The 21,417-nt window shown below is 44.2% G+C and overlaps 1 protein-coding gene across 6 annotated transcripts; it reads right to left on the bottom strand.

Moving 5' to 3' along the window:
- Positions 1-1,047: 1,047 nt before the first annotated feature.
- Positions 1,048-21,090, bottom strand: Pdcd6 (programmed cell death 6). Of its 6 annotated transcripts, none has more exons than XM_090332172.1 (7): positions 20,938-21,090; positions 20,425-20,622; positions 20,095-20,156; positions 14,788-14,832; positions 10,824-10,976; positions 6,076-6,185; positions 1,048-1,635 (listed from the first exon to the last, which is right to left on the bottom strand). In XM_090332172.1, exons 1-7 carry the CDS (start codon positions 21,036-21,038, stop codon positions 1,537-1,539), a joined length of 768 nt encoding a protein of 255 aa, XP_090188298.1. In that variant the 5' UTR covers positions 21,039-21,090; the 3' UTR covers positions 1,048-1,536. The 6 variants fall into 6 exon arrangements, with proteins under 6 accessions (XP_090188298.1, XP_090188297.1, XP_090188301.1 ...); XM_090332171.1 differs by having other exon boundaries at positions 10,818-10,976; XM_090332175.1 differs by lacking the exon at positions 20,425-20,622.
- Between the last annotated feature and the right edge of the window lie 327 nt (positions 21,091-21,417).

Below are 21,417 nucleotides of genomic sequence, written 5' to 3' on the forward strand. Positions count from 1 at the left end.
CTCTAGCCATTCTGGATTTCCTACAGTAGCTCAGGTCATGTCGGGTCACAGTATAAATACATCATGTGAAGATGTTCTTCAAGCATATGGTATAGGTGCATATAGTTGTGGATAGGGAGGGGCACCCCCTTCTGCACCGTGTACCTCTGGTACATGTGTCAATATCTCAGGAGTAGAACAGGTACGCTCAGTCAGTTGTGTTATATAGGTGCTAGGTTAACCTAGCAGTGACCCTGCATGCTTGAGGCTAGATCACTAAGAATCTTACACAGGTATAGCTGCCCGAGGGAAGCAGAGTTGTAGCTGAAAGTTCCAGTATAAGACAGAGGTTTTAGGCTGGGAATGTGGCTTAATGGTAGAGAGCTTGCCTAGCATGTATGAGGCCTTGAGTTCAATTCCTTAGTACCACATAAACATAAAAAGTAGGATGTGGCACAGTGGCTCAAGTGGTACAGCATTAGCCTTGAGCGAAAGCAGCTCTGGGACAGTGCTAATGCCCTGAGTTCAAGCCACAAAACTGGTCAGAAGAGGGGGTGAGGGGGGGTGGGGGGAGACAGAGAGGAAGGGAGGGAGGTATCACCGAGTGTGAGATTTGTGGAAATTGCCTGGCTACCTAGTGGTAATCATGGGTAAATGTCTCAGGTACAATCAGCACGTGCGTGTGTAGAAATCCTGTCTCCAAAGGCTGCCTTCACAGAGTCGTAAGGTCAAAGCCCCAGTTACCCTAGCTCTACTCACATTATCCCAACTAAACACCCCAGGTAAGAAACCCTCAGAGGCCAGTCTCAACTTGTAACCAATACATATCCCAGAAAGCCCATGTAAACATTTCTGTCCTCAAGACCTAACAGAACCCAAATGTCCTCATGCCCCCTTCCCTCCAAATCTGGACATACATCCACATCTGTCATGGCATGCTGACAACATGGACCCCTGTTGTCCCTACTGGTGTGAGGCCTCCTGCACATAGTCAGTACAGGTCACACCACATGCCTCTGGCATGTGAGCAAATCTGTTTGATGGAAGAAACCAAAAAGTAGTCCAGTAATCTGTAATATTCATTACTTTATTGCATATGGTGTATATTTCAATGAATATAATAAATACTCCCTTAAAAAAGTAAGGCACATGAAAAGTTTCTGTGCAAGTTCTATTGGTACTCATAATATTCCATATAATCCTAAAATTCTATTCTAATAAAATCATTTCAATTACAGAACTGAAGATGTCTAGAAAAGGACATGATACATTTTTTGCTTACATGTACAATATCTGAAACATTATTACATTTTACCCCATGGCACAGTCAACAAACCCCAGATTTGTATCATATCGCGGAAGCTACTGTTATAGCGGCAATAGTGCTTAACCAGCTTAGACATATATGTACAGTTAAGTCACAACCATTAATTATATAAAATCTACAGAAGGAAGAGTAACTAATCTAACTGCATCTGTGTCTTGATTCGTCCCAGGTAAAGAGTTTGGCATTTTCAGTCTTTCTTCCCATACTGTACTGACATTCACAAGGTGTGGTTACACGATGCTGAAGACCATGGAGAGATACTGCTCATAAGACACCTGAATCCAGCCATCTTGATCTGTGTCGTAGCGCCTGAATATGTCTGTCAACCTCTAGAAGAACAGGAATTTAGATGTATAATGGTTGGACAGAAAAGCAACACATATAGGTAAAAGACATGTAGGGACCCAATTTCAGAAGCGCATTGTTTTTCCTTAACTTCCAGGGGACATTAGCAGTGGCATAGGTGCAGGACACGGGGCACAAGCCTTGAGCACTGTGATCAGGGTTTCCAGACCACAGGTAGCAGAGACAGAGGACGAAGGTCACAAGGTGGGGCAGACTCAGCCCAACCAGGCCCACCCTGAGCTCTTCCTCCCACTCCATCACCACTCAATGGACAGCTCCTCCTGATGACTCACCTCCACTGTTGGTGGGGACTCAGATCAGGGAAAGTTCAGGACGGGGACACAAGACCCTTCCTGGGCACTGCCAATAGCAGCATAACCTATGTGCACACCATGCAGGGCCTATTGCCACTTCTAACCCTTTAATAGCCTGAAGAGCCAGGCCAGGTCAGAAGCAGAGAGCAAACCACCCTTGAATGGATGGATATATATATATATATATATATATATATATATATATATATAAAATATGCATGGAACAATACAAGTCAATTCCAAGTGGCAACAGAAAAATACAGAAACTCTAATACATCAAAACCTAGAGAGTTCATTTGGTCCCCAACACCCTTGTGTCAGCCATTAAGTGTTTCCATATGAAAAATACTGGCAGAAAATCTACAGTTACATACCACAAAACCTGTGTTTTGGTCAGTCAAGAACTGCAGATATGATTAGCAACTGGTACAATGTGGACCCTCGATATATCCCAAAGGGCTCCCAGTGTATAAAACCAGAAGGTAGTGGAACCTTTATTTAGGAGATAAGAGCTAGTGGAATGAAGTTAAGTCACTGGGAACATGCCCTAGAAGAGGATATTGGAATCTCTGTTCCCAACTTTGCTTTCTGACAGGCATGAAATAAATGGGGCTTCTCTGCCATCCACTCCCATGACACTGCCCCTAAGCACAGACCCCAAAGCAAAACAGGTCAACCATCACCTGACACCTGCAAAACTGTCAAGATATCTGTGATAATAACAGAAAGCCAAATATGCCACAGAACACAAACATACAGCAGGTTTTGCTGTACAGGTATATATAAACACAGTCTATGATACTTGCACAGAAACAAAATTCTCTGACAATGCATCCCATAGAAATGTTTCCCTGTTGTTCAGTGACACCGAACTGCTCAAAAGAACAGAAGCAGTAGTTAATTCTGACAATGAGAAAAGCTGGGGTGCAGCTCAGTACTGGAATACTTGCTTAATGGGTATGAGGCCCTGGGTTCATATTCCCAGCACCACAAAACAAAATCATAGAAAAATGGGTAAGTTTTCTTTCTATTTTTAAATGTCTTTAAAAATAATATTTAAATAGTTGCCCAAAGGGTGATTTTAATGCCATGTCAATTTAGAGTACAACGTATCTTGATCAATGTTATTTCCCCATGTTATATAAAAGAAAAAAAAAATCTCTGCTAGGAGAGTCCAAGGTTTCTACTGATTATGACAAATGAGGGAAACCATTGAGCTTATGTTCCTTTGAGTCTGGCTTACTTTACTTAATATGATTTTTTTCTAACTCTTTCCATTTTCTTACAAATGGGGTGATGTCGTTCTTTCTGACAGTAGCATAGAATTCCATTGTGAATAAATACCACATCTTGTTGATGCACTCATCAACTGAGGGGCACATCTGGGTTGGTTCCATATCTTTGCTATGGTAAACAGTGCTGCAATGAACATCGTTGTGCTAGTGGATTTAGTTTGTCCTTGTTTCTGGACGAGTGGGTAAGTGCCAAGTAGTGGAATTGCTGGGTCATAGGGGAGCTCGGGGGTAGGGGGAGGGAAATGGGGACCAAGACATGAGAAAGGTTATCAATGTTTGTGAAGTAATTCACCTTCTATCTGGTGAATATAATGTAACCCTTCTATTAATTACAATAAAAATATATGAAAAAAGAATATAAATTAGGATACAATAAAGATACTTGCACACCTATAAAAAAAAAGAGAACATCTTCAAAAAGACTTGTTTCTTAGAAAAAAGATAAAGGCAAACGATAATTTTTTCTTTTTTTTTTTTTGGTCGTGTGGGGCTTGAACTCTGGGTCTGGGCTCTGTGCCACCCTACCCCTTGAGCCACAGCCCCACTTCCTGTTTTCTAGAGGTTAACTGGAGGTAAGAGTCCCAGGGACGTTAGTGCCTGGGCTGGCTTTGAATCACGATCCTCAGATGTCAGCCTTCTGAATAGCTAGGATTACAGAATATTTTCACTTGTAGGGTATACAGCTCTTCTTTTCCTTAAGAAGTATTTTTCCAGTACAGGGAACTAAACACTCAGGGACTATGCTTGCTAGACAGTGGCTCTGCCACTTACTTGAGCTATACCTCTGGGTCCTTTTGCTTTTGTTTGCATTTTATTTGCCTAAGCCAGCTTCAGATGGGGATCCTTCAAATTTGGCCTCCAGAAAACTGGGACCAGAGGCTTGCGCCTCTGCTTTTTTGTTGAGATGAGTTCTCAATACTTAACCCAGGCTGGCCTTAAACCATGATCTTCCTGTCTGTCTTCCTGGAATTACAGGTATGTACTATTTTCTTTAGGTTCCACCAACTGTTTAATATTTAAGGTCACTGTCCCAGGTGAAGATCGACCCAGGACCTGGACAGAGTCCCACCCTGGCTGTCAGGAGGCGAAGATCCCCCCCACAGGGCTGGAGGACATGGGTCTTTGGGTGCTAGAGAGCTGTCCATAGGACTTGACTGGGTTGCCCTATCTGCTGAAAGTCCAACAGGCCCACAATTAGGTAGAAATGTAGGACCAGAAGTTTATTACTTACGGTACAAATAAAAACTGAAAACTCTACATTTCAGAAACAGACCATAGAGAAATTCCACAATGTTCCTCTTAAGAGTACTCCACCTAACAGGAACTGAGCGGTGGAAAGGGCAGGGTAAGGCTTTCCCATTTTAGAGGTTTGATGCTTGAATCCTAATAGCTCTATTCTCCAATGAAACTCATATCCTTCCTGGCTCAGCCTATGTGCTGGGATTATAGATGCATACCACCCGGGTAGGCCTAGAGTCATTTCTTTTCTTTTCTTATTTTGGGGGGGACAGTCATGGGAGTTGAACTCTGGGCCTGGGCGTTGTCCCTGAGCTCTTCAGCTCAAGGCTACTGCCCTACCTCTTGAGCACAGCACCACATCCAGTTTTCTCTAATTAGAGATAAGAGTCTCACAGACTTTTTAGTGCCTTGGCTGACTTGGAGCCACGATCCTCACTCAGATCTCAGCTTCCTGAGTAGCTAGGATTACAGATGTGAGCCACCACTCCTGGCGCCTAGCCATTTCTAAAAGAACCATTGAGAGCTAAACCAGCAAGCAGGTCAAATCAAGAGATAATTCACTTTCACTGATCTATTAATTCTGGTATAAATACTGATGTATTAATGGAAAAGAGATCTGAAAATATTTTCCACAATTCTACAATGTGTACATAGAGCTAGCAGACATGATCTGAACCTGGACTTAGAATTGTGGCATTACAGAGAAAAATATATGCTCTCCATGAGCTGAATCTGGAGTAAGCAGGTGCAGGAAGGTATTACAAGTACCATACCTGAGCAAACGGTTGTTGCCGAATCTCATCATTATACTGTTCTACTACTGCTTTTGTTTGGAGTATTTCACAACAAAAATTTAACGATACCTACAAGTTTGTCAAGCCACTTCATTCTTGAAGCTCCAAACTACATAATCTGGATCTCTATCTAAACTGTTCCATGTACCTAGCAACAGGGCCATGTCCTGAGAGATGTATACATCATTGTCAGAACATTCTGGAGTATGCTTATGGTAGACAGAGAGCATAGGTCCATCAATCAACATGGCCTCTCAATATAAGGGTTGCAGTAAAGGTAAGATGTAAGGCTTCTGCCAATGTAAAACATTGTGCTTATAGTATAAAGCATAGCATACCAAATATAAGTCAGGTACTAGGTTACTATCATTATCAAGGATCATGTACTGTAAGTTAACTGTGTGCTATACATTATATGATTGACAAGAAAGGTTTGTACCAGCCATCACTGTAAAAATGCAATACCTGGTGCTATGATATCATGACATTATGACATCATAATAGCTACATTATTATTAGACAACAGGTATTTTTCAGCTCTTAACCTTAGGAACACATACTGAAATGTAATTTATACAGCACCTGGTTGTATTTCCAAGGGTATAAAAACTATGAACATAACCAGTTATTTCTCCAAAGATAACACTGTTATAAGCTCTAAAAATTTTATATATGCCAGATTAAGTGAAAAGCCAAGCACCCCGTTTTGATGGCTCCTCCCTTTCTGCCCCCATACCAGCCTCTGTGAGCCTCAGCAAACCCACATGATGCTACTCAGTCACCTGCAGGACGATGCACCCCTGGATGAAGTCATCGAACGCAATCTGCCCTCGACCTTGTCTGTCAAACTTTCGGATGAGGATGTCATGGAACTGGTCTGAGAGCCGGTAGCCTTAGAAAGGGAAGATGAGAGTCAAAGGAGGCCAGTAGAGGCAGAATTTTTATATCATTTCCAAACTCTCCCTCCCCATAGTCAACAGCATAACAGCAAATGGGAATGGAAATAAAAGTACAAATTCCCTCAAATGTACTCTAAAAACCAAGACCCTACTTAAATATTCTGAAGCAATTTAGGTTTCTATTACTATTTTCTAGAAACTAGAACAGTGACTTGGAAGAGAATGCAGTTATGCTTCCCACAAGTGCACCAGCTTGTGTTAACTGTATTTACGCTGTGCTGAGCTCACTTCAGAAGCCACACCACAGGACAGCCAGGCTTGGCATTTCTGAATCCAGAGGAGCCATCTCACCACATCTGCTAATCTAGTTATAACAGTTCTAGAGGTGACTTGCCATCCCAGGACACTATCATGAGAATGCTCTGAAAGGCAACATATCAAAGAAGGTTCGGTTAATCAGGAAGAGATACCTGACAGCAGGGAACTGAGAGTCAAGCAGTTCAGAAAATGACCATCAAACATAATAATTCCATGTCCAATGGTCTCTAGCAGGAAGATGGCTCTGACAATGTGTGGACACATACCAGATGTGTACAGACATTCCTGGAGACAGTATTTAGCCAGTATGCCTCTTGTCCCCTTTTCACATTATTCACATTACATATGACCATGATTATCCTTACTGATTCAATAGGTAACAATCATGTGGCCAACAGATTTTTACTGGTTTTCAATTCTGCTGGACTCTGTAAGAACTTGCATACCTACGGCTTGAATGAATCTCATGGTTATTTGCAGGTATAAACACTTAATCACTCTACTGATAAAGGCCCAAACATGCAATGCATGTTCATAACACTTTCCAGAGCACTCAGAATGAGGTGAGACTTGAGTTCTGGGACCGCAAAAGAATGGCAGGTGCTCCCTTCCCTTCAAATTAAGTTAGAAAGATACAGTAAGTGCTTGATAGGTGTGTACTTGGCTTTGGACTTGGGACACAGCCACAGGACACTGTTCATAGAAGTGTACATGAGGGAAAGGACCATCACCCTTTTCCTGCCAGGACAGAGGAAGGGTAGATGAGATGGGAACAAAGTCAGGATTTTTCAGTCTGCTCCTAGAACTAGCTTCCCATGTGTGAGCCATTGGCACTGTTGCCATGTGATAGTCATACAGTCCCAGTGGCAAAGTGCTCTTGGTGCTAAACCCTGCAGCCCAGTCAAGAACAGCTAGGAAGACATGGGACCAGATCTACCTGTCGCATCAGGCATACTGACCATCAGGCCAGGCTCTGACATGTTCACAGTTCCTTCCCATGATCCCTCTCTTTCTTTGAACCGGGTTTTGAACTCAATGCCTTGTACTCACCGAGAAGATACTCTTACTTCTGATTTTTGCTCATTATATTTGAGTTGGGTCTTATTTTCTGCTCAGGTGCAATCTACCTGTGTTAGGGTTCTCCACAGCTAGGGTAATAGGTGCCTACCATAGTGTCCAGGTCTTCACTGAGAAGGGGCATTTAGCCTCCCGAGTAGCTACCATTACAAGCCTGAGCCACCAGTGCCCCCTGAACAAAAAGCTCTCTAACTTTGGAAGCACTGGTTAATGAATCATCATCTATTACACCCTAACTGGCCTGCTTCCACCCGACAAGACTGGACCACTAAGAAGTCCTACACTCTCACACAGTAGTAGAAGCACGAGAATGTTCCTAGATCCGTCTCAAGTCTCTCTAAGGGGGCCTGTCTTCCTCTTTAGGACAGAGCAGCAGGGATGCAGGGTCAGAGTTGGGTAGGAGGGAAGCTTTGATTCCTACCCCTCCAGTCAGAACAGGGTCAGGGTGTCACCAGCAGCAGCAGGGATGCGGGGTCAGAGTGGGGTAGCAGGGAAGCTTTGGTTCCCACCCCTCCAGTCAGAACAGGGTGTCAGCACTGGGTCATGCCAGCAATCTCAGTCACCAGGAACAGTAGGACCTGTGTTCCCTTAGGAACCCCATTAAGTCAGAGCTGTCACCTAGGAAATGCTGGCCTGGAATCAGCAACCACCAATGGACACAGGAACAGGAAATACGTCACATTATGAGACTAGCATAATCTGTGCTCTCCAACCTACAAGTGGCATGAGAAAAGCTGCTCATGGGCTTGACCAGACCATAGCTCAGGGAAAGCCGCCTAAAACACAGCCAGCTGATGCTATTGATCTTGTAACTCAGTATTCACATGTTGCAATTGCATGAGATATCTGGGAGATGTGGCACAGGGTTTAGACTTATTTAAAAATCATTAGCCATAAAGAAGGACAAGCAAATAAAACAAAAAGATAGGAAATAGTTTAAAAAAAAAAAAAAAAAAAAAAGAAGGGCCAGGAGTTTGGCCTAGTGGTAGAGTGCTTGCCTAGCATGCATGAAGACCTGGATTCGATTCCTCGGTACCACATACATAGAAAAAAGCCAGAAGTGGTGCTGAGGCTCAAGTGGTAGAGCTCTAGCCTTGAGAAAGTCCAAGGACAGTGCTCAGGCCCTAAGCTCAAGCCCAGGACTGGCAAAAAAAAAAAAAAAAAAAAAAAAAAAAAAGAAGTGATGAACAAGTGGAAGCTCTAGCTTTCTCATGATAAAAAATAAACCACAACTGGGAGCTGGTGGCTCACACTTGAAAACCTTAGCTGCTCAAGAGGCTAAGATCTAAAGATCAGAGTTTGAAGCCAGGCCAGGCAGGAAAATATGTGAGACTAATATCTAATTATGTACCAAAAAAAAAAAAGCTAGAGTAGAGCTATGGCTCAAGTGGTAGAGTGTTAGTCTTGATCATAAGAGCTTAGAGACAGCACCCAGGACTAGCAGGACACACACTTATTCCAACATCATCAAAAAAAAATCCCACAGAAGGTGCCAAGTACATGGCAGAGGGAGAGGGTATCAGGAGGGAACAGTGTTATGGATTTGGAACTGTTTTCTCCTGACTGCACAGCTCACCAATAGGAACAAACTTATCATAGATAAGACATTCTAAACTAGATTGGTAGGAGCTGTTGGCTCTGGGCATGTCTACTCAGGTCTGGCTGTAGACGTTAATGCTGTGGTTTAAGTAAATGAACGGAAGGTACTCACCCTGTGGCCCTATCACAGCTGAACCACTGAGATGGGCTGCATGATTCCTTTGGTCAGGAATGAGCACCCACTGCTCAACAGCAAAGAGTCAACTACTATGTCAGTAGGAAGAGCAGGTTCCTTGTTATGGAAGGTTGGAAGATGTTGGAAATCAAGACAAACACAGGAAGAAAAGTAGAAAGACTACAAGAGTTCTGCACAGGGAACCTCTCTTCACATGACACCTGAAGAGCTATGTGCAGATGAAGAAGCCTCCTACCATAACTATGTGCCTTGGACACTTCTGAGACACGTAGCCTGGGCTAAGCAGGCACTCTGTGGAACTGAACTTACAAGGCCAGAGATGACTCATAGGTCAGGTCAGGCTTGGACTGGACCCTGTTCTACCAGGCAGCACTCTCCTCCTCCCTAGGCCACAAAGACCTGTCTGCTGTTCTAATAGCTAGCCTGGCCAGAGCTCCCACCAAGACACCACCTAAAGCAGAGTAAGGTCAGCCTTATTTCAAATTCTAATTCAGAATTCTAATTCAGAACTATCTGTGCTAAATCCTGGCCCACAGCTGGGTCAATCTGAAACCAGGTTTCTCTAATCAGTCATAAGGGTCAGTTCACACAGTGAAATGGGAAAGGAAGAATAGGCAGCCTTGGAAATATGCTGGAAGGAGGGATGGGGACAACGACAGAAGCCATGGTAGTAGCATCTACAAGACACAGACATACTAAAGGAAAGAAGATGCAGATGCAGAAAACCCACAATCCATTACCTTGTAATTAATTTCTTTCAGTTTTTCTAGAGGGTATTTATAAGCATCCTTTTAATGAAAATAGGGCGTTTGGTAATATAGGATGGATGAAATGAAGTACTGAATGAAAATGTCCCCAACTAGAATCTTGGTATAATCATAGTAAGTGTGGGGCTGGTTCCAAACATGTCAGTATTTCTTTTGTGAATAAGAATCCCAGCTTCTCCCAGAGCCAACACTAGCTCTAGATGCCTCAGATGTGCTCTGGACAGGGGCTATGAACATGTGTAACAAGTATGGCACAGTGTCACACTCCGGAGCCCAACTCTATGTTGCATGCATTTGAGAATGAGCATGTTCTCTACTGAGGCACAATTTGAATGGACTGAGTTAGACCTGACAAATTGCAGAATCATGTCTTAGCATTGTACAATGATATATCAAGAAATAGGCTGCCCAATCTCATTTTATTTTCATTTATTTACCTTAAATTGTTTCAAATGCCACATTCTCAATTTAATTCATAATATCACCCCCTTAAACAAAAGTGGACCATTTGCATAGCTCTTATCTCATTTTGGATGAAAACTGCATAGAAGAATCCACAAAAGCTTTCATGACATATTATCGACATAAATAATATGAACCTGTACAATATAAACAAATTTCACATGGAATGGGTTAAAAAACAGTATGTGAAACAAATTTTTAAAAAGCTCAGGAAACTCCTGGGTTCCAAAATGAAATATGCTACACGATCAAGACAAGTGAATTACCAAAACCTGAGAGTGCTTGCTTGAGCTCGTTCTTGTCGATCATCCCGGAGTTGTCTCTGTCGTAGGTGCGGAAGACATTCTGCCAGTCTGTGATATACTTCCAGACACCAGTAAACTCACTGAAGTTCACGCCAGCTTTGTTCTCCCGGTCAAACATAGCTGAGATATGAACAACAGCAGTGACACTCATGCTTTATACCAGACCTTACCCAGCAGGTGCCTGCCTTTCACCCCAGATCACTAATAAATGCTGTGTGAACAGGGACAGGACCCCTATAAGCCACAATAAAACTTAAAAACAATTCCTTGCGCTACAATAGGTTCTAAAAAGTAGATCTCTGGGGAAGCTCTCATTTTACCAAGAGGAAAGTAGAATGCAAAGGTAAATGGCTCCCATACCTCTCACTTCTAATCTTAGGACAGGCTTACTCCTTTCATTTCTCAGGGGCCACCCCACTTGGGGTAGCCTCAGAACTACTAGGACAATGAAACCACATTTTAATTAGGAACAGAAATCCTGTCTATTGTTCTAGATTTAGAATAGTGACAAAAATAATATATAATTGCAAAATGGTTAAAAATATAAAAACTGTGAATTAGTGCAATAATTTTTTTTTTAACTTGACTTTTTAGGGCTCAGGAGTGTGGCCTAGTGGTAGAGTGCTCAGTAGCACGCATGAAGCCCTGGGTTCGATTCCTCCGTACCATGTACACAGAAAGCCCAAGCACAGTGCCCAGGTCCTGAGTTCAAGCCCTAGGACAGACGAACAAACAAACAAAAAAGAAACTTGACTTTTCATTAAAAAAAATAATAATAATAATTCAGTGTGGTTCACACCTGTAATCCTAGCTTCTGAAGAGGCTGAGATCTGAGGATCAGGGTTCAAAGTCAGCCTGGACACAAAAGTCCATGAGACCCTTATCTCCAATTAACCACCAGAAAACCTGAAGTGGCACTATGGCTCAAAGTAGTAGAGCACTAGTCTTGAGCTAAAGATCTCAGGGACAGTCCCCAGAACACAGAATTCAATATGACCAACAATAACAAAAAAGGTTAATTCTCGACCCAAATATGTAAGAACTGACAACTACATTTATTATGTATAATTATGTATAATGCTAAAAATATATAAACAAAGCCAGCACCAATGGCTTACACCTGAGTGTCCTTGCACTCAGGAGTTCTAAAGTCAACCCAGGCAGAAGTCTGTGAGATACTTACCTCTAATTAACCACCAAAAACCCAGAAGTGGAGCTGTAGCTCAAATGGTAGAGTACTAGTTTAGAGCAAAAAGGCTCAGGGGCAGCAGGGAGTATTGCCTAGTGGTACAGTGCTTGCCTAGCATGCATGAAGCTCTGGGTTTGATTCCTCAGTACCCTATACCGTCTAGTAGTAGAGCATTAGCATTGAGAAAGCAAGGACAGTGCCCAGGCCCTGAGTTCAAGCTCCAGGACTGGCAACAACAACAAAAAAGGCTCAGGGGCAATTCCAAGTCTTGAAGCTCCAGAACTGGCACAAAAAAGAAAAAAAAAACACATAAATAGTCCAAATACAAGTGGTTAAAAAACAAACAGGAGGCCTAGAGGTATGACTCAAGTGGTAGAACACCAGCTGAGCAATCAGAAAAAGCATGAGGTCCTGAATTCAAGCCCTGGTAACACACACACACCCCGAGAAATCCTAGAACCATGTATTTCTATATATTTCTTTTTTTTCTATATATTTCTGTAAGAACAAGTAACTATGTTTACACATAATGGCATAATGACTAAAACAATATAAACTCAAGAGTTCTGGCTATAGAGGAAATGAAGAATCAATCTCTTTAAAGAATGACCTTAGAGCTGGGTGAGGTGGCTCACATCTGTAATCCTAGCTACTCAGGAGGCTGAGATCCAGCCATCGAGGTTCAAAGCCAGCCAAGGCACTAATATCTCTAAACTCCATGAGACTCTTATTTCCAGTTAACCACCAGAAAACCAAAAGTGGCACTGTGGCTCAAGTGGGAGAGCACTAGTCTTATACTGAACAGCTCAGGGACAATGCCCAGGCCCAGAGTTCAAGTCCCATGACAAAAAAACCCGTGACTTTAGTTTGGACAAAGCTCGTAACAATCAGTGACTTTTGGGGATAAAGGTGTTGGTACCAAGGCTTGAATTTAGGGCCTCGGGCTCTCACTTTTTGCTGTTGCTCATAGCTGATGCCTCTAGCATAGCTCTTTGCTAGTTAACCGGAGATAGTCTCACAGACTCTTCTACCTGGGTTGGCTTTTTTAAGCCAGCCACGATTCTCTATTCTCAGGCTCCTGAGTAGCTAGGATTACAGGTTACCAGTGCCAGGCCAAGTGAAAGAATATGTAAGAAACTTTATATCAGTGTTGCTTTATACCAAGGGCTGTTTTTCAAATCGTCATCTGAGATAAAAACTGCGTGCAAGGTGTAGTACAGACACAAAGCACACAAGCAAATGCAAAGGAGAGCCTTCAGTCGAGGATGAGCAGAAGATTACCTTCTACACTAATCTCTGCCAGAGTGGTCCACATCTTTCTAGTGCTGAAGGCTCGGCCACTTAACTCACATATCTGACAACACACTTGCAATATGCTGCTGTGTTCACAAAACAGTACTGAGAACCTTCTCAAGGCATTCACAGGAGGAAACAATGGATCTGTCTTGGCCCTTGTGGAAGAGTACTGGATCCAAGATTTTATATTCAAAGGAGCCTAGAAGGGAACTACCTCTTCAGAAAGTTAGAGGAATGGGCCAGCAGTTTGGCCTAGTGGTAGAGTGCTTGCCTAGCATGCACAAAGACCCAGGTTCGATTCCTCGGTAACCCACATACATAGCAAAAAGCCGGAAGTGGTGCTGAGACTCAAGTGGTAGAGTGCTAGCCTTGAGAAAGTCCAAGGACAGTGCTCAAGCCCTGAGCCCAAGCCCTGGACTGGCCAAAAAAAAAAAAAAAAAAGTTAGAGGAATATCCACTGCCTAGCAAAGGAAATCTTTCAGAAATCAAAAAGATGCCAAATTTCTTGTCAGAACATATAGCCTGACATCTATCCCCTGCTCTTGCATATGGACCTCAAATACTTGTTCCCTATACAGCAAGGAGAACAACAACCCAAACTGAGATCCAGTTTGATGGGCAGAAATACTGGTCACTCCCCATTCAGGTCTTATTTGTAAATATTAAATTCAACCAAAAGAAACCTACAGAACAAAGAAAAACTTATGTGAGGTTCACTCATGGGAACTTGAGTCATGAGGAGTGACTCACACCTATAATCCTAGCTACACAGGAAGCTGAGATCTAAGGACTGCAGTTCAAAGACAGCCCCGGCAAAAAAGTCCCTGGGAGACTTCCATGGTCAAAGTGGTAGGGCACTAGCCTTGAGCAAAAGAGCTCAGGGACAATGTCCAGCCCCCCGCCACTCCCAAAGATAATCATTTATATTTGAATAAAAGGCATAATCACAAATGAACAAGAGACTGTCAACAATATTAAGGCTTAAAGATAACACGAAATAATCCATAGGTTTTGTTTTGTCAGTTCTGGGGCTTGAACTCAGGGCCTGGGCACTATCCTTGGGCTTTCTAAAGGCTAGCGGTTTACCATTTGAGCCACAGCACCACTTCCAGCTTTTTCTGTGTATGTGTTACTGAGGAATTGAATCCAGGTCTTTGTGCATGCTATACCTCTAGGCCATGCTCTCTCTCAATTCAGAGTTTATATATCTAGGACTTTTAGAATTAAGAAACTGAAAGTATAAGCTAAGCCATAACTCAAGCAGAACAACAACAACAAAAATTTGTAAAAGCAACATAATTGAGATGAGAAGAGATGCAGAGGTAGAGAGCATGGAATGCAAAGGCCCAACACTGGCTGACTGAAACTCCAGAAAGAGAGAAATGGAAGCACAAGTTGGTCCAGGCAGCAGCAAGATTTGGCTTGTCTGTTTGCACAGATACTCACAAATGATTGACCTGACAGTCACTGGATTAAATGGGGTCCATGTACCTAAAAAGGAATGACAGAACCATTACACAAAATAAAACAATCTAACACAACACTGGTAAGTGCTTCATCTACACAAAGAGCCCCTGAGAGCTAGCAGTCAAGAGGTGCTCAGGAGGGATCAGGCCCCAGGGACTCGAGATGTTCTGATTGTCCTGAGACCACTCAAGAGTCCTAAACACCTCTCTGAGGCAGCCAAGTGTGTACCACCACATGAAAGAGCTCTCTATTTCCTTCTAAACATCCATAATTACTGGACCCTAGAAACTTAATTTTGTTTCTCTGTGGAGCTTTGGTGGGGCAAGTTTCTCAGGAGAACAGGCATAGCATAGCAGGCTGTGCTGGGGGTCCAAAGACCAGCCCCTCAGGCTTCTCAGCATTGTCAATTCTAGGCTAAGTATCATGGCAATAGTTTCTTACAAGAAGAGACTCGGAATAACCAGTTGGGGACAAACCAGACATGAGCTCCTTGAGTCAGGAGATAAACCTCACTCAAGCAACACATGCACAGGGCAAAATAGGAATAAAGTCCAGGGTTTCTCTGTAATCAATCACTGAACTATCTAGAAGCAAAACAGGTGTTTGCCACAAATCACATCTTTGGTTTAAATAAGCAGAGTGGTAGAACTCAGCTCAAGACCCTTGGGGTCGGGGACTTTTCAGTCAGAACCTTCTAGGAACTCAGCTCCCAGAATGTAGACAGGTAAGTCAGTCATTTTGGCCACGTAAGGGACTGGACACCCCAGTTTGTTGAGATTATCTTCCCTTTTTCCTCTCAGAGTGTGGGGAGATCACACACTCCCTCTTCTCCAGCACAGGGTAGCACGGTCATTTGTGTAACTGGGTTGGGATATGGGAAGGACAATGATGACTACATAATTATTCCACAAGGACTTGCCATGTATTTAGTCTGGGCTCTCTCCTGTCTTTTAATAGATATTATAACTCTGATAAAATTATCATTAAAGGGGCCAGAAGATTGGCGTAGGAGTAGAGTGCTTGCCTATCATGCACCAAGACCTGAGTTTGATTCCTCAGTACTACATACTTAGAAAAAAAAGCCCAAAGTGGTGCTGTGGCCCAAGTGATAGAGCTCTAGCCTTGAGAAAACCCAAGGACAGTGCTTAGGCCCTGAGCCCAAAGCACAGGACTGGAAAAACAAAAAAACAACAACAAAAAAAACCTTTAAAATAAAGTAATATTTGAGTGAAGGAAAGGATGATATTGTCCAAAAAGAGATGTACTTTTTATCTGACTTATTAACTATAACCACTTTGCATATTAAAAAAAACACACACACAAAAAAAACCACCAAGAAGTTGAGCTGAGAATGTGGCTTAGTGGTAGAATGCTTGCCTAGTATGCATGAAGCCCTGGGTTTGACTTCTCAGTACCACATGAACAGAAAAAGTCAGAAATGGTGCTGTAGCTCAAGTGGAAGAATGCTAGACTTGAGCAGCCCTGAGTTCTTGGAAAAAAAAAAATACACATACACACACACATACACACACACGGAAAAAAAAAAAACATTTACAACTAAAAAACTGTCCTGAAATTTCAATTACATTAGAAAACTCATTTCAAAGCACAAAAAGAGATAAGAAAAAATATTTTTCCAAGCAAAAAAAAATTACGTGAAAGTTGAAAAAAGGTCCTTGCTCTCAGTAGCTCCTATCTCAGGTGGACACCAGTCTCCTAGAGACCCAAGTAAGGACCCACAAAAATACTAAGCATGAGTCAATTGGACTGCAACAGGGGAGTTAGCTCTCAGAAGCTCAGGCTAAAATGAGAAGCTATTTTATTTTTGAATTTCCTACAAATCCCTGAAAGTTTAATCTGGTTTCAATATCAAAACACTAGACTAGCTGGGCATAGTGGCTCATACCTGTAATCCAAGGTTCTCAGGAGGCTGAGATCTGAGGATCCTAGTTCAAAGCCTACCCAGAGAATCAAGTCTATGAGACTCTTATTTCCAATTAACCACTAGAAAAGCAGAATTAACTCTGTGGCTCAAGGGGTAGGGTGATAGCCTTGAGCAGAAGAGCTCAGGGACAGCTCCCAGGCTCAGAGTCCAGGCTCCAGGACAGACAGAGACACACAGACACAGACACAGACACACACACACACACACACACACACACAAAACACTAGACTAATCCTGAACAAATAATCAAAACAATTTCAACCATATTATAGTAGTTCACAAGGGGTATGGAAAGAAGTGATTTGCATCTATCCAGTCACAAACATGCTGTGAATTTTATGGATCTTATGATCAAGTAACCAGAAAGAGATGGGCTTAAAGCTGCTGGTATGTTAGCAGCCAGAGATGATTAGAGCAAGAGGGCCACAAATGGGGCTCTTGTTCCTGGGCATAGGTTCGTTAAGGAGGAGGGGGCTCTGACAAAAAGGTAAATTCAGCCCCTTTCTTTCACCTTGCCATTCCACTTTCTACCAAGGGATGATTCAGCATGAAAGCCCTGACCAGAATCTCACCATGCTCTTGACTTCCCAGCCTCCAAAGTCGAGCCAAGTGAATTTCTATTCTGTAGTCTGTGGTACTGTTGTGCATCAGGAAATGGAACAAGACAGGGAGCATCAAACTAAAGAAGAATGGTGGCCAAATGCAGGGGCAGCACATGCCATGGCAGTAAAGAAGAGAGGGGGTACTTAGGAGCACATGGCACGGGGACAGGTGCCTTGACGAGCTGAGGGCTGAACAGATGTATTTGGTGATGCCACCAAGCAGAGAGACAGGGAAACACCATGACCTCAAATGAATGCTCCAAGAGGAGGAAAAGAACCACATGGTACATCAGTTATCAAGAACCTCCACTGGAACCACATACTGGCTCTGATCCAACAGCACCACAGATGACAAGGCAAAGCGCTGGTGTCAATGTCACCCACTCCATGAGGCTGAGAGTAGGGTTTGCACTCAAAGTAAAATAAAATCCATTTATGTTGGGCAACAAGAAGAAAATAGGAGGATTAAGAGGGAAAGAGAGTAAGGAATCTGGGCTGGGAATGTGGCTTAGTGGTAGAGTGCTAGCCTTAAGCAAAAGAAGCTCAAAGGCAGTCCCAGGCCCTGAGTTCTAGCCCCAGGACTGGCAAAAAAGAAAGAAAGAGGTGGTGGTCGCTCATGCATGTAATCCTTGCTACTCAGGAGGCTGAGATCTGAGGATCAAGGTTCAAAGCCAGCCTGGGAACAAAAGGACCTTAAATTCTTATCTCCAATTAACCTCTAGAAACCAGGGAAATGGGGCTTGGCTCAAGGGTAGGGCAGTACCCTTGAGCTAAAGAACTCAGGGATAATACTCAGGCCCAGGGATAGGGTGGTAGCTTTGAGCTGAATTGCTCAGGGATAGTGCCCAGGCTGCCAAGATCAAGCCCCATGACCCCCCACCCCCAAAACCAAAGAAAAACAGAAAGAAAAAGGGCAGGGAGAGAGGGGGGAGGGAGAGAAAGGAAGGGGGGGAAGAAGGGGGGATTCTAAAGCAAGGTCACACAATTTACCTCTTAAATTCTAAACTCGCATTACTAGGAGGTCACAAATTCAAGTTCAAATTTTTAGCAGCTAACTTGAAGCTGAAAATATAATCAGTCAGGACTACAGATTAAAAAAAAAAAAAGAGAGAGAGAGACTCTTGTGAGAGGCAACAAGAAAACAGCTATCATAGCCTCTTAGGAGTGCCACCCTCTGGGGATGCAGAGGCCTCACAGTGCTAAAAGGGACAACCAGGGGGCCAGTTTTCATACCCCAACAGGAGCTGAGGGCTTCCCTACTTAGCTGAGGTTAAAGCAGGAGCTAATCTTTGAAATAGGGGACGTATGGAAGTGCGTAAGACTCCTTTAGGCCATTATCCATTAGGCATAAAATCTCTCAATTGCCTAAAAGTAAAACTTTGAAACAGCCCCCAGTGTCTTTGTCCACACAGGTTAAATAGTGGGAAATGATGCCATGGTAGCCTGCATTCTATAAGACAAATGTGCTACTCTAAACAAACACCAATCCTAACTTAACAAAGACTTTCAGAAGGAACGAAATGCCTAACATGTGCTAATGGTAAGGTTCTTTAACTGGGTCCCAACACTGAGAGGCACTGTCCCGCAGCCAAAGGGCCCAATCCCTTATCCAATCAGCTACAACATGAAAGTTGTAATACAGATCAGCTTTTCAACATTTGCAGACCACAGAACTGACCCCTTTTACAGCTTACATGGCATAACTAAAGTAAGTTATCAATACAAAGTCAGAAGATACCCGAGGGATTAGAAAAGGCATTTAATGAAAGAAAAGGTCTCTAGTTGTACTACCAAGAACATGATTCCACAGAAAGCTCCACAGAAGGGCTGCAGCCCTCCCAGCCCACTTCCCCATCCTCCTGCAGTCACAGCTTCCATTATCCTCAGTTCCCAGGCTGACCCTAGGGATTCAGCAGGTCCCATCACAATCACATTCCCACAAAAGTGACACATGGATCATCATCCAACTTTTTGTTAGTGTCCTAGATGGTCCTCTCCAGACACACTAAGATCAATTTACCCAGATACTCAAGGTCTGAGTTTCTGCTGCACAAAGCATATCCTTTCTCTTCCCTAAGACCTGTATCCCAGCTCCATTTCTCAGGAAGTTCTTTCCAAGGATTTCACAGATCAGTTATTCTGGAGCTCAGTAAGGCAGCAATAATGAATAAAACCAGGAAACCATGGCACAGAATGTCAGAAAGATCTCCACAACAGCAAGTTTCTGTTTTTGTCAGTCCAGGGCTTGTGCTCAGGGTCTGAGCACTGTCCTTGGGTTTTTGTTTTTTTTTTTTTCTTTTTCTCAAGGCTAGAACCCTACCACTTGAGCCACAGCACCACTTCTGGCTTTTTTTTCTTTCTTTCTATGTATGTAGTACAGAAGAAGTGAACCTGGGTCTTCATGCATATCAAGCACTCTACCACTAAGCCAAACTCCCAGTCCCCTTTTTTGTTTTTGCCAGTCCTGGGGCTTGAACTCAGGGCCTGGGCACTGTCCCTGAGCTTCTTTTTACTCAAGGCTAGTACTTTACCACTTAAGCTACAGTGCCACTTCTGGCTGGCCTTTTCTGTTTATGAGGTGCTGAGGAATCAAAGCCAGGGCTTAGTGCATGTTAGGCAAGCACACTACGGCTAAGTCACATTCTCAGCCCCCAGCAACTTGGCTTTAACAATGCCCCTGTACTTGGAACACTCCAAAAAGTAAACTGCTTATTACTAATGTATCAGGTTTCAACTCACCATTGGAGAGTGCTTGCTGAAGCTCGTTGTCCGATATCACCCCACTCCTATCTTTATCAACCCTACAAAATCAAGGCCAGGTAAGATGGTAAAAAAAAAAAAAAAGCGCAGGAAAAGCAAAGTAAAGCAAAGCAAACATTTCTTCCATCAATCCTACATTATTCCTAAAATGTTCCTTAGTAGACCTTTCACTCTGCCAGAAAGTCACATTTCCCCCTTTGTCCCGAGCTTTAGGGAAAATCCTCCATCTTCCAAGAGGTTAAATTCCTCCCCCCACACACCGCCCCCCCCTTTTTTAAACCTGTCTCAAGATTTTGCTTGGTTCCTCACCAGGTCTGTGTGGATTCAGATACATTCAGAAGCAGCAGAAGACACACAGAGGATCCTTGGCTTTTTTCACAGCTCTCAATTTCTAAAATAAGCACTTCAGATCCCCATTTCAACCCTGAGCTCCAAGACCAACATCTCGTGGCCTTGTTGAATATGGCGGAGAGGGGTGCGGGCTGGAGGACTGGAGAGGAGGTAGAACTGTGAAGAGAGGGGGATCAATGGGGAGAGGAGGAGGGGAGGGGGTGAGGAAGAGGGCTCGAGAAGAGCTGGAGAGAGAGTGGGGAGGGTGAAGAGGCAGGAGAAGAAGGGGGGACAGCGTAGGAAGACATGCAGGAGCGGGGGCAAGACAAGGAGTGGAATCAAGGTGGGGGGCCGGAAGAACGACGAGCGAGGAGGGCAGAAAGGCCCGGCGTGCTGAGAAAGGCTGGCGAGGAAGACGGGAATGACCGGGGGGGGGGAGGGCAAGGGGGAGGACGGCGGGGGAGGGAAGCGGAGGACGGGGCGGAGGCTCACCGCTGGAAGACGTTCCACAGGAAGCTCTGGTCCGGCAGCGCTGCACCCGCGGCAGGGCCGGGGCCGGCCCCGGGGCCGGGGCGATACGAGTAGCCGGCCATGGACTGAAGCCTCCCGGGCGGCGCGGCCGAAGAGCACCGCTTCCGGCTCTCACCGGGGGCTGGACCTGGAGCGCACGTGACTTCCGGAGCAGGAAGCGTGTCTCCGGAAGGGGCCGGGCTCGGCCAATCACCTCGCATCTGAGTTGCCCGGCGACGTCCGGCCGGCCCACCCAGCCCCAACCTCACTTCCTGCCGGCGCCTTCCGTCCGGCCCCTCCCCTGCCTGCCCCGGAGCTGTCCCCGGTCCTCGGAGTCCACCGCGGGGAAAGCGTCCTGCCGGCGAGGGCGTCCGGGTCGCCCTTCCTCGTCTCCGGAGGCCCCCTTGGCCCAGCAGAGCGAGCGGCCTGCATTCTGCGGCAGCCACCACCCTGGCATTCCGC

The sequence above is a fragment of the Megascapheus bottae genome, chromosome 4, assembly GCF_031878675.1.
Source record: "Megascapheus bottae isolate mThoBot1 chromosome 4, mThoBot2.hap1, whole genome shotgun sequence".
Taxonomy (NCBI): Eukaryota; Metazoa; Chordata; class Mammalia; order Rodentia; family Geomyidae; genus Megascapheus; species Megascapheus bottae.